General features: G+C 42.8%; 2 protein-coding genes across 5 annotated transcripts; one reads left to right on the forward strand and one right to left on the reverse strand.

Annotated features, from left to right (window-relative positions):
• Positions 1-12: 12 nt before the first annotated feature.
• klhl7 (kelch-like family member 7) lies at positions 13-8,217 on the reverse strand. Of its 2 annotated transcripts, XM_038725281.1 has the most exons (12): positions 7,639-8,217; positions 7,362-7,464; positions 6,526-6,619; positions 6,167-6,291; positions 5,715-5,890; positions 5,239-5,413; positions 4,799-4,941; positions 4,352-4,592; positions 3,955-4,156; positions 3,500-3,597; positions 3,146-3,329; positions 13-697 (listed from the first exon to the last, which is right to left on the reverse strand). In XM_038725281.1, exons 1-12 carry the CDS (start codon positions 7,765-7,767, stop codon positions 532-534), a joined length of 1,836 nt encoding a protein of 611 aa, XP_038581209.1. In that variant the 5' UTR covers positions 7,768-8,217; the 3' UTR covers positions 13-531. The 2 variants fall into 2 exon arrangements, with proteins under 2 accessions (XP_038581209.1, XP_038581210.1); XM_038725282.1 differs by lacking the exon at positions 13-697 and having other exon boundaries at positions 3,156-3,329; positions 3,442-3,597.
• A 225-nt stretch (positions 8,218-8,442) lies between these two features.
• On the forward strand, positions 8,443-10,600 carry si:ch73-345f18.3. Of its 3 annotated transcripts, none has more exons than XM_038725283.1 (4): positions 8,443-8,596; positions 9,041-9,119; positions 9,266-9,487; positions 9,595-10,600. In XM_038725283.1, the coding sequence occupies exons 1-4, from the start codon at positions 8,543-8,545 to the stop codon at positions 9,990-9,992; spliced, it is 753 nt and encodes a 250-aa protein (XP_038581211.1). In that variant the 5' UTR covers positions 8,443-8,542; the 3' UTR covers positions 9,993-10,600. The 3 variants fall into 3 exon arrangements, with proteins under 3 accessions (XP_038581211.1, XP_038581212.1, XP_038581213.1); XM_038725284.1 differs by having other exon boundaries at positions 9,041-9,116; XM_038725285.1 differs by having other exon boundaries at positions 8,451-8,596; positions 9,041-9,138.
• Positions 10,601-12,993: the final 2,393 nt, after the last annotated feature.

The following is a 12,993-nucleotide window of genomic DNA, read 5'->3' on the forward strand; positions in this document are numbered from 1 at the left end:
ATATATATATATATATATATATATATATATACACACACACACACACACACACACCACAATCAAGTCTTCCAACTGCATAAATGCAGTATATCTACAGTCTGTACCAGCAAGTAATTCACAAGCTACAAAAACAACATTACAAAGTTTAAAAGAAAGAAGGATAAGGACAAAGAAATTTAAATAAAATAATTAGACTAGACTTTTTTAGGAGGAGGGGTTTGGATTTCTTATATCCAACCTAACAACACTCTCTCATTAAAAGTGTCCTTGCCAGATCATTTGTGGACAGCGTCCCACTGGCACTTGAACATTAGGACCTACAATTCTGGCACAGCTAAAAGTTAAAGAGGAATTTGGCTACTGCACATAATTAAAGAACATAATCAGTTTGCTGCCTAAATACAGACATGAATATTCATGAGTATGAGCTGTCCGGGCCTTGACTCATGTAAATCAGCTCCACAGTCCACAGGACGCACACCTCTCTCATCAAACGTCACAATTCACTATGCACCGAATCTTCCTCTTGTCCTACGAGGATGATGAGGTGGAGGCAGATGAAGAGGCAGTGGCTGCAGCGTGTGAGTGGGAGTCTATGAGGTCCATGTCTTCGTCTTCATTGACTCCGCACGTGTCAACCACGCAGATCAAGCAGCTGGTGACAGGAAACGCTCGCACCTTGTTGCAAGTCACCCATCTGGACGCACAGAAGAAAATTGATTTAGAGACGGCATGGAACAGGAACAGAGTTTTAACAAGCAATTTTTTAATGGATTCCCATTGTGCTTATTACTGACAGAATTCAACATTAATTTGTTATTTTTCTGTATACCTGGGAAACCAGTGACTGCTATGAAAGGGCACCTGACAACAAGGGAAAGACTTAGTGACAGCCTGAAGAGACTGCTTACAGGAGAAAAAGACCCCACCGGGGCTGGCATGGGCTAGCTACTCATACCAGCACGATCCATCACAAGTTAGTGATTTGGGCCCACCCAACAAATGCTATGAAAACATCAAGAAGTATACCCCCAGAGTCAGCAAGAGCAGGGGTGCAAGAAGACTCACGGACAGACCACATGGTATTGGACTCAGGAATGGAAATGACTATGACTCAGAAGACCAGAACAGAATATAACACAGCAGCAGCACCGGATCCATACAGGCTTGTCAAAAGCCTTTTCGATAAGGAGAGGGGTGGGTTCCTTAGGGTGGCAATAAAGGAACTGGAAGAATACCTGAGGAACACCTATTCCGATGCCCGAAGGCAGAAGCCAGTCACAGTTCCTGATGACATGCCACCAATCCACCCACTAAAGCATCAGATAGATATAAGGCCCCCTACCTGGAATGAGGTGTTAAACATTGGAAAGCAGGCAAGAACAGCATCAGCCCCAGCACCCAATGGGATGCTATATAAAGTGTACAAGAACAATCCAAGATGTTCCACATCTGGAGGTTGCTACGGGTGGCTTGGGAAAAGGGAATTGTACCTAAAGCATGGCGGTGGGCAGGAGGAATAGTAATCCCCAGAGAAAAGGACTCTTCAACCATTAGTCAGTTCCGCCAGATCAGTTTTCTTAACGTTGAAGGAAAGATCTTTTTTTGGCATCATGGCCCAAAGACTGTCAACATTTCTGATGTGGAATGAATAAATCGACACGACCGTGCAGAAAGCAGGAATACATGGCTTCTCAGGACATCTGGAACATGCCAGCATCATCTGGCATCAAATGCAGACTACTATGAAGCAGAAGGAAAACCTCCATGTGGTATTCCTGGATCTAGCTAACGCTTTTGGATCAGTGCCACATGAGACCCTGTGGGCAGCATTCAATTTCTTCCAAGTCCCAGGGTGTTTAACAAAGTTGGTCAAGGCAAATTTTCAGGACCTCCAGTTCTGCGTAACTACAGGTGATAACACCACCGGCTGGCTGCACCTGAAGTAAGGCATAATGGCAGGCTGTACCATTTCTCCATTGGCCTTCACCATGGCAATGGAGCTCATCATTTGACGTTCGAAATGGGTAGTCGGAGGGGAACAACTGAACAGTGGACTGCGGCTTCCTCCAATTAGAGCATATATGGATGACATGACTAAAGTAAATGGTGAGTTAATACCAACGATCATGGAGAAACCCATGGTGATTCCAGTTTGGCCTGCTGTCCCGACTTATGTGGCCTACTACCATTTACGAGGTCAGTCTGACTCATGCCAAAATGGACTCCAGCTACTGCAGTAGCTGAGGAAATATCTGCCCTCCAGCACCGGGACATTGTGGGCCAAGTCCAGCAAGGTAGAGGGGGGGTTGGCCTGGGAGTAAAGAAACCTATGTGGCAAAAGGCTACATCAGCTGCCCACCAACCTAAATCTTTGGTTGGGAGAGGACCCAGCCTGCCCTTTGTGTTCTGCTCCGGCAAACCTAAAGCACATCTTGGTAGGGTGTAAGACCAGTCTGACGCTAGGCAGATACACCTGGCCCACTGTATGGAGCCAAGGACTGGGAAATACGTGCTGACTTGGGTCAGAGACTCATAGTTCCATCCGAGATCGTAACTACCAACTTGAGACCAGTTCTGGTCCTCTGGTCAAAATCTTATTGAAATGACTGTACCTACTAAATGACCACATGCCATCTATGAGACACACACCCAGGGCTGATATCCTGTGGTGGGCCTGCCTCAACAGAGGGTGTCTTGTGATAAAAGGCCGAAACACCCAATGACGTTGGGGTTCACAACTGATGATGTGTCGCAATGGTGGCTCTACCTGGTGGTCATATTCAAGACAGACTCCATGCTGCTACATTGCTGAATCTTCGGGGATTGTATCAAGAAGTCCTATTTAATGAATCTGTAGAGAACTACAACTTAAATGGTGCATACAATTGTCTTTAGCAATAAATGTACTAGTAAGGATCCTGGTGGTTCAAGCACTAATTATATTTAATAGTAATGATTACCTGGCAAAATAAACCACCCGCAACAATTAATGATGTAGTGGAGCAAAATAATTTGTATTGACCAAACAAAGTTAACGAAACGTCAAAGCAGTGGTTCAGTTTTTCACACCAGTGACTACATATCAGTGACAAACACATCAGCTATATTTGTTTTATTTTGGCAATATTTAGTCAATACCAACCTGTCAGTATCAGTGTGGTACTCCAGGACGTGTCCGAGCCGCCCCACACCTTGGAACCCCGCCAGCACATAGATGACATCGCCGACCGCTGCACACTTCACCGTTACACCCCGCCACGGCATTGCTGAAGCAGCACGCCACTCGTTACCGGCAATGTCGTAGTACTCCACCGAGTCCAGTCCACCTAGAAAAAGAAAAACAACACAAACACAGTATCATACTGTGGCAATATGGGACACTCTTGCTACTATTACATGCTACAGCTACGATGTTCAATTGTATTATTTCATTCTTACATTACATTCTCATTCTTCATCACTGTAGGGGTTATAGTAAGATCAATTTTTTTTGTACCCAGTGCCCCCTGCCCTCCAACAGCATAGATCCGGTTGTTGACCACCACCAGCCCATGGTTCTTCCTGGACTCTCTCATCCCACACAGCTCCCTCCATCTGAGGACAGGAAGATGGCCAGTGTAACCGAGAACACCGACACCAACATTATGTGATGTTCCACTTTTGTGTATGTGCATATGATTACTGTCAGGTAAAAGATATTGAAACTCCAGTTGTGACCTCTGTGTTGATGAAAATCTCCCTGCTCCTTTGTAGAGAAATTTCTCTGACCTCTTAATCTGATAAAAGCTTACTGGTGACTTTATTACATCAATATGAATATACAGAGTGGTAAACAAGGACATTTCTTTACATCATCTTTGCAGTTCCTTCTGTGTCAGCCAGTACATATCAATAAGGAAACTGTCTTTCCCTTCATATTACATTTCTGAGCTGTATGTTTATGTAACTCACTGTTGTGTGCTGGGGTCGTAAACCTCACAGTTGTTGAGAACCCTGCCAGACACATTGTTGCCCACCGTCCCTCCGCAGACGTAGATGAGCCCGTTGGCCTCCACTGAGCCGTGGCTGCAGCGGGCCATCAGCATGCTCGTTTTCACCTGCCACGACTCTGTTCTTGTGTCGTAGCATTCAAAAAGGTCGAGGGCAGAGCTGCCTGCAGGCATACATGTGGAATACGCAACACTGTGATTACATGTTGTCAGAGGTGGGATGTATAACTTTCCTGACATGTAAATCATAATGGAAGTAATAACCACACCAAACTTAATTTAACCATCCCAGTCAGTAGATACACAAACTCTTCCAATCCCAGGTGGCAAGTTCACCCCTTCCAGCTTGCTGTGCTCACCTACTTCCGACCCGCCGGATGTGTAGATCTTGCCCTGGGCGGCGCAGGCAGCCAGGCTGTCGCGAGGCGTCGGCGGGCCCAGCTTGGAGTACCAGCTGTCCTTCAGGACGTTGTAGCAGTCCATGCGCTTGATGGGGAATAACTGGGAGCCACCCAGGATGTAGACTACATTGTCCCAGAAGACAGCTGTGGCGTCTCGGCGCTTCTCGAAGGGGCAGCGGATGTCTGTCCAGGTGGAGTCCTGCATGGAAAGCCAGACTGACACTTAAACATTTCATTGTTTGTGCAATATCTGATCCAATTAATATGAACTGTGCAGTTCAAAATACTGTAGAGCCTCAAATAAACAAGTTTCACACTTAAAAATTGAACACAAGTATGTACAGTATCTATTTACTGGCTTACTGCCCCTGTGGGTAAAATCTGTTTGCATGTGGAGCCTAGTACCTTGGGGTTGAAGTAGCGGCAGGATTGAGGCTGGGAGCCTCCAAATAGAGCAATGCGGTAGTCGTGCTTCTTGCGTCGCGGTCGGCTGCTCTCTCCCAGATCCTCACGATCCTCCAGAGACAGCAGGTGGTAGCGCATCCCACCTGGGACAAAAGCACAGGCTGTTTTTATTTTTGTTTTGTGTGTGTGTGAATGTGTGAGCTCATGTCAACCCAGCAGACCTTAGCCTAATTCAGTTTTAATGTCAACTTGCTCTTATGAATCTGAATTATCTACAATATATAAGTAAGAGTTTTTGTGGTGGTGGCTCATATGTTACACATCTACAGGACATTTTTTATTTATTAATATTTAAAATTTTACTAATATAACAATGTTCCTTCACATGAATACAATATACTCAGTATTGTGTGTGTTCCTCTCTACCTTCTTCTACTTACTGATGACCATCTTGAGGCACTGTGGGTTGTCCTGGATGAGGGGCTCAGCCTGCACAGTCTTGGAGAGGAAGGTTTTGGAGACCAGAGGAAAGCGAACGCACCCCAACACCTCCACCATATATTGCTTTCTGTTACACACATCGTACTTCAGCCAGCGCACTGCTGCATCATAAATCTAAGCACAAAGGCAACAGGTGGAAACATTCAGGTTATAGGGGGTATTGTTTTTAGCCAAAGCCATCAATCAAGCTTTGTCCTGATGTGATGAAACCCCATTCATTTGGTAATCCAAGATGTAAAAAGAAGTATTTATCATAATGTTTAATAAATTGTTAGGGTCTCTATGGTGTTTTGCTACGTCCCCAAATTTAGGCATCAAAGTGTCTCCAAATTACCAACAGTTTCTTGAGCCAATTCTTAAAAATTATAGCAGAAAGGAAATGAAGCGTAAATTCAAAGAACGTGTGCGTGTGTACCTGGGCCTCTGCACGGACAGTGAGTTTGTCCTGGTGCAGTAGATGTGTGAGCTCCGTAACGTCCAGTTGCAGAAACTCGTCCAGTTTGTAGACTTCGGTGAAGTGGAGCTGGAAGAAGTCCTCTGCTGCTGCCTTCAGCTCAGGACAGTCCATACAGTCTGACAGGGCAGAAATACCTGCAGGGGGGACAGGACATGGGTCACTTAATCTAATGACTGATTGGCAGGCCTGACCTAAACACATTGTAGGTGGGAAAATGACTTTAATACTTAAATAAACAAAAAAACTCTTTATTTTGGTAGAACCAGTTCAACTCACTGAGCTGGAATTGTTTAGCCCCTCTGGCTGTTTCATAATTGTTGGTGATGATTCAATAAATATAGGATCAAAGGGCTCACCAAATTGTAGGGTAAAAGCAAATGAGATAGACTTGATTGTATTTCTGTTCTTACCGAGGCAGTTCGTTGCATCAATTTGTCCTTTGAGGAACTCCACACACATCTTCTTCACAGGCTCAATCTGGTACTGGTTGGCTGCATCCAGCAAAGACTGGACATTACTGCTGTTCACCGAGATCCTGGCACACACATATACACACACACTTTTACCACTAAGGAGGTGTTTCTGATGAAATTAGGTGAAAGTAACACTTAGAAGAGAATGGTTAAATCGAAAGTTTAGGAACTTTTCTAAGCAATCATGATTACCAGAAGGTCACAGTGTTATATGTAAACTTTAAGATGCACTGTACCTATAAATGACCACTCTTTTGTGTCCCGATCTATGCTCTACTTTTATCCAAGATTCTTACCGAGCTGTGTAGATAAATTCAATCAACAGCTCAATGATCTCAGGCTCAGCACTCCTGAGCTCCACCTCATGGGACATCGACTCCATCATTCTGGCTGGAGGTGAGGAAAAACAGAGGTAGACTTTACAGAAAATACTAAACATACAAACAACACATGGCAGAATTAAACATTTTTCTTGCTGTGCCTGGCAACAGTTTAGGGAGCATTGCACAATCAATCATGTGTAATCCTATATATCATGAATTTGGTTCACGAACTAAATAATCATGGTATACTGGCTTATAATAATTATTAATGATCACAATATTTAAAGACAGGACTGAGATTTTACCTGTAGTCCTACATTACAGTTGACTTGTTTCCTTTTGCTTCTTATTCAACTTTCAGTACTAAAAAGCAGTACAGATTTTGATACTTTTCAATAAAAGGTAGTCATTTATTGGCATCTCTGCATCTGTGACCTCCCAAAATATAAAGTTCCATTACAAATCACACTAGCACTATCGCAGCAGAGGCAATGTTCTCACTGTAGTGGTCCACCTGGGCTCAACCCATTTTTCACTCTACTCCCATCTGAACTCAGATACAAGACACTCAAGAGAGAAAAGGGCAAGTTTTAGAAGAAGTTTTTCCCCTCTGCCATAGCTCACTAATCACATGAACACACCATTATTTATGTTTTTTAGTGTCATGTTGCTGTATCTAAATTTATCTTTGTTCTGAAAGGCACACATAAGTGCAACACATTGGGAGCAATAAAATCTCAAAAAAACAACAACAACAAAACAAGCTGTCTGCCCTGTCCATGATTATGTGTTTTGGTGTCCACACTTACTGGTGAACATGAGGCTGAAGAAGTGGCTGGCAGCAGCCAACACTACTCTGTGGGCAGGAAAGTGTTTCCCCTGAACTACCAGGGTCACATCACAGAGAGTACCCTGAAGGAAACACACAGTTAGAAAGTATCTAGACAGAGGGACACACACACACACACACACACACACACACACGTACAGTAACTGCCTCTTGCTAAACCCTGTTTTACATCGAAGTTACACTCTTTCATTCTGTCATTCGTTTTCTCACTCACTCACTCACGCACGCACGCACACCTGTTTCCTCAGGTTGTTCATGACTCCCATGATGCTGGACAGCTGTCTGTACTCCTCTTTAGTGGCACACTTCCTCTCGCTCTTCTTCTTGGAGCTTGACGCCTTCTCTGGAGAGGCCACCCCGGTCATGTCAGCCCGATTAATGTAATCTGTTCCGTTAAATTAAATCACAACACCTGCAGCTCCGCCAGTGTACAGCAGTGTGCAGCCGCAGTCTCTTTGTTGTCGCTCAGCAACTGACAGTTGGCTTGCTAGTAGCAGCGGCAGCCGGCAGCTTGTTGTGGCTTTATGAAATAAAAACTAGCCAGTTTGACGGTAGCTTCTCTTTGAAAACTCTCACAGAGAAACTCATAAAAATTAGCTTACTGTCAGGCGTTAAAATGGTACTAAAACAAGTTAGGGTAGTGTGTTTTGAAACCCTGAAGTCTTTAGCTGAGAGGGTTGTGGTTTCCCTCTTCTTCTACGGCTCCTCCTCTGGTTGGACACACTCGCGTTCACCCTCTGCCGGCCGGCAAACTTGACACATTACACATAAACCTCCAGTGCATAACACCTTTATTAACCTATGCCATTTAGACCGATTTTAGAGAAAACGTTTTGGTATTCGGACCAAAACACTTTAGTAATTTGTATCACTTTATAGAGCAGATTTCAGATTTTATTATATCAAGGAATTTCTCCAATCAAAACAGCAGCGTTTTGTTTACCTACCTGTGGCTCACCTGTAGGTGCACCTGTCCGTCTGTCACGCTCATATCTCTTTACAGTAATCCCTAAAGCAATAAACCAGGAAGACAGGTTTTTCAGCAGTCGCATGACGTTGACGTAATGTGGAATGCGGACTACATTCATTGTCAAAAATAACTGACCTGAAAAAAACCGAGAGGCACCGGAGCTGCAGAAAATGCTACGTTTTCTCTGCTGTTGCTGCTTCTCCGGTGAAAACTCCGGCAACGAGGTATGACTTGAGTTTTTAGGTAAATGTTAATGAGATTATAAAGTGGCTTCACTCGAGTTCAGACGAGAAGCTTGGTTCTGCTTCAGTGAGATTACTGGATAAACCTATTATTAATTAAACTTAGAGGACTATAGGCTACTCGTTAATGTATGAATCATGCTATGCAGTTGTCTCACAAATAAGTTCCTGTAACAGTCTTTTGTTAAGATAATTGTTTGATTGTCTTTTACAAATACAAAGCGTGGTCAATAATAAGATCGCCAGGCAGAATGACCACATGACACATTTGTGTTTATGACCAAGTAATTACATGCGTCTTATTAGTACTTCATGTCTTCTGAAAAGTGGCATATATATATATATATATATATATATATATATATATATATATATATATATATATATATATATATCTATGTAAAGAAAATAACTCTGCTATTTCAGAGGCAGCCTCTCCTGCACCCTGGACCATTTGACTTGAATAGAGCTGGATCAGCCAGGCAGAACCGGCCAGCGCACAGTAGTACATCATCTCTCTAAATGTGTCTGTTTCTTAAATGTGTACACGTCTAATGGACACAATGATGAATGAAGTTGAACTACATGCATTCTTTTTTGTGTGTCAGTGTGTGTGCATGTTGTGTGATACTATTTTTTGTCTACCCCAAGATGTACATACTGTGAAGCGGAAAGGCAGGCTAGTGATGAGACGAGTGTGTGTGCCAGAGTTGGACCAGAGGTTTTCTGACATGGCAGAGGCCTTCAACGAACAGCAAGAGCGCTACGAGGCCATGGTCCGACACATCCGCAACCTGCGACAGACATACGGCTGTAACCACGATGATTCCCTGGCTTTAGCCGAATGTTTGGGGACGATCAGAGATGAGCATGGTAAGTGACATACTCAGCTCCCTGCCAGTGTGGGCAATGTGATAGCAGGTTTTCCTTGCATCAAGTTTCCTTTGTTTCTCTGTTTCAATCTCCATCTCTCTCCCCAGAGGCCCAGTACCGGGTCTCCCTTAAAATAAAGGGTTATGACTTCTCCCTCAATGTGGTTCCTGTGGGGTCACAGGGGGAAAGTGAGGAGGAGCCACTGCCTCCACATCTGCAGTTAGCTCAGGATGAAGTGAAGGGCACTTCTGAGAGTGCCAAGGCCACCATCTCAAAGGGTACCACGCTACAAGAGCTGATTGGCTGGCTGCTCCGTAGCAAGGGTCAAATGGCTGAGCAAGTGAAGGAGGTTGCAGCAACTTACCAGGAGCAAGGAAGACTGACTCAGAACCTGGAGGAGAACATAAAGGAAGTGAAGAGGGCGAAGGATCTGTCGATGAGATACAGACATCAGGCAGGGGAAGTCCTCACTGAGGTTGCACAGATAGCAGGCGCTTTACTCTAGTTTATGCACATTTTAGGAAATGAATAGCCTACCTAATTTTTGTCAATGTTGTAGGCCTAAAGCCATCCTAAAATTATTCAACTGTAAAAACATTTAGCCTATACATTGAATAAAAACCTTTTAACAGTTTGTCAACTAAATATGAATTAAACTGAACCAAGGCAACACTACACTTTTATATTTATTTTTTTCCCCCTCGGCTTTATTGCTGAAACACAAATTAGCTGTGACAGAAATACAGTCATTGGAAAAGGAAGACAACATTTTTAGATCAAAAGCAGCAGATCTCGATCCACCAGCCAGATTAACCCGACAAGACACCACAACGGGTGGGGAGGGGAGAAAAGAGAGCCAGGATAGGAGCCATGCTGGCCCATCTTGAACTTAAGGCTGCTACTTAAGGTTCGGTCTGGACAAAATGGGACTCACGTTTTCCAAACAACTGAAATCAAAGACTGCTGTGCCCACATCTTAACAGACACCTGCTTATCAACATTCATTCTGGATCAAGCACTTGGAGGATTGAACCGTGTCCGAGCTGTCAAGGACAGTGTTTCCCAAATATCAGACTTTTTTATGTAATAAAATAATTTTATATTAAAACCATATTATCATCTTATTGCTCCTGTTTATATTCTCCCCCGAAAAAATGTACTACTGAATGTTGTGTCTGTATACGTGTATGTAGCCTTTAGGCCTCTGTGTATATAAATAACTCTAGCCAATATAGTGTTGTATTTTACTTTATTTATTTTATATGTTACCACATTTCACATCTGTTAAGTTCTCTGTGTGTAGCATGAAGAGAATGTAAACTTTTTGATTTGTAGTTCAAATTACGGTACATTTTTGCAAGGCAACAGTGTTTACAGAATGGTGACTTCATATTATTTACAAATAAGGTGTCATGAACAGTAAAACTAGTTAGTCCATATTGTCCTAAAGATGCCATTTAATGGAGGTAATTATTTAAAACTTGAATGAGCAAAAATCTGACTAAAAGAGTCATTGCATATCAGTCTTTTTCCACCAAGGTACAGAAATTGCAAACTGTAAGCTTACAGCATTATACAAGAAATAAATCCTAAATTATACCAAAAGAAAAATGTAGATTGTACAGAACTAAAGTATATTTTTGTGTGAGCTGTAAACTTTCATATTCTCAAAACATTGGACAACATAAAAAAAAACAGGAAAACAAGAGCTATAGATTCTTCAGAGTTTTACTTGTATTCAGTAGGTCGTATCTAAACTATGGTAATGCTACATAAGTAAAAGATCCAATCTTTTCATCCACAAAATTGGACTATGGCAGACATAGTGTAACACAGCCATTGCAGTACTTTGCAGTGGGCTTACAGATTCTTGATTTGACTAACCATTCTCAGCAACAGGCAACATAGCACATCACAGAAAAGGTTTAAAGGCTTGGTTTATTATTTAATATAAATGTACTAAAGTCAAAGGGAAAATCTGGACTTCTGGCAACACTCTAATTTCTGATTAGCAGGAAACAGTCCAAGGCCAAAGGCCAGCTGCACCGCAGGTTGTTTGCTTCCTCACAGTCTGTTGACAACTTTAAACGTCCCTCTCATGAACTGGCTGGCAACAGAAGAATGAGAGAAGAGAAACACAGAAGAATGAGTCCCCTTTAGTTGTAGAGATCAACTGAATCTCACGCACACAGAGGAATGAGAGCCAGACAGTTTTGATGCATGTGGTGCGACATAAGTAGACCACACAGTGCAAGTGCTCAGACAACTGATTTCAATCAGGTGGCACATTGGCTCACAGCAAAGGTGAAGTCATTTTTCTATGTGAGCAAGCTGGAACACCAACATACTTTATACTTTACACTTTGCAGGCTATAGATCATCATCTTCACTAGTCTATCCAGAACTATGAGAAATCACACTCCCTCAAATCCCAAATCAACAGTGAAAACTAAACAGTTAACATTTTGACTGAACTTTGACCTTTCACCAAAACAATTCCTTAATAGGTGACATCACCATTGTCATATCATCTCCTTCATAGTGTCATCTACTATCACTGGTAGAAATATATACATTTTACTGTTGCAACTATGAGAAATTATACTCTATTATGCTCTTTATAAACAACAGTTTGCACACAAAGACAACATCCTTCTATAGGCAAGGAAACTGTGTATCTGTACATAAGCTGTTAGGGTCAGTGGGGATGCAGAGAGACAGCGTGATGATGACCCTGCCATGTATCATCCTGAGGAGGGAGAGAAGGAAGAGGAAGATGAACAGGAGGAGCAGCGGGAGAAGGAGAAATAACAGAAGCAGCAGGAGAAGCAGAAGGAGCAGCAGGAGGAAAACGTCAATGTAACCAGAGAAAACAGTGACAGGTACAGGGGTTTGTGCAGGGCTGGGTAGGCAATCACATTATGCATAGAATTAGAAAATGGATTGATGTAAATCATATTTATTGCTGATGTTCTTCTCATGTGTATAGCTGTACTATCAATACAAGCAGAAGGTCCAGCATAGGGGAAGCTGAGCCAGGGATAGGCCTACTCAGAGCCGAAAATGAGAGATTGGATTTTTTCATTTATTTAAGTATTCTGTCACTCTGACTGACTCAGGCTTGCCTGACCTGGTCTTGTACAGAATAGTGGTGCCTTATATACACTGAGTAGGCAGGTGTCATCCTAAAGTTTCTTGAAGGTCTACAGCATAATCTGATTCATTTATACAACAAAAACACTTAGGCCTATGTATTAAAATAACTGTCTTGATAGCTTAATAGTTATTGTTACAGAGAAGTCCAAGGATGGCGTCATCAGAGTAGCCTACTTGATATATATTGTAACATGTGAGTTCTAATGCAGTCATTGGTGTATAGTGTGAACAGGAATGGACTCTGGACACAACCTTGTGGGTCTCTAGTGTTGGTGACGTTGGCAAGACTGTATAGCTGCAGCCTGGAGCCTCCCATCTCATGCCCTACTGCCTGGTGCCCTCCACGCGCT

This window comes from Micropterus salmoides, unplaced genomic scaffold, assembly GCF_014851395.1.
Source record: "Micropterus salmoides isolate LMB-PRFRI ecotype aquatic unplaced genomic scaffold, ASM1485139v1 Ms_hic_scaffold_17, whole genome shotgun sequence".
Classification (NCBI taxonomy): domain Eukaryota; kingdom Metazoa; phylum Chordata; class Actinopteri; order Centrarchiformes; family Centrarchidae; genus Micropterus; species Micropterus salmoides.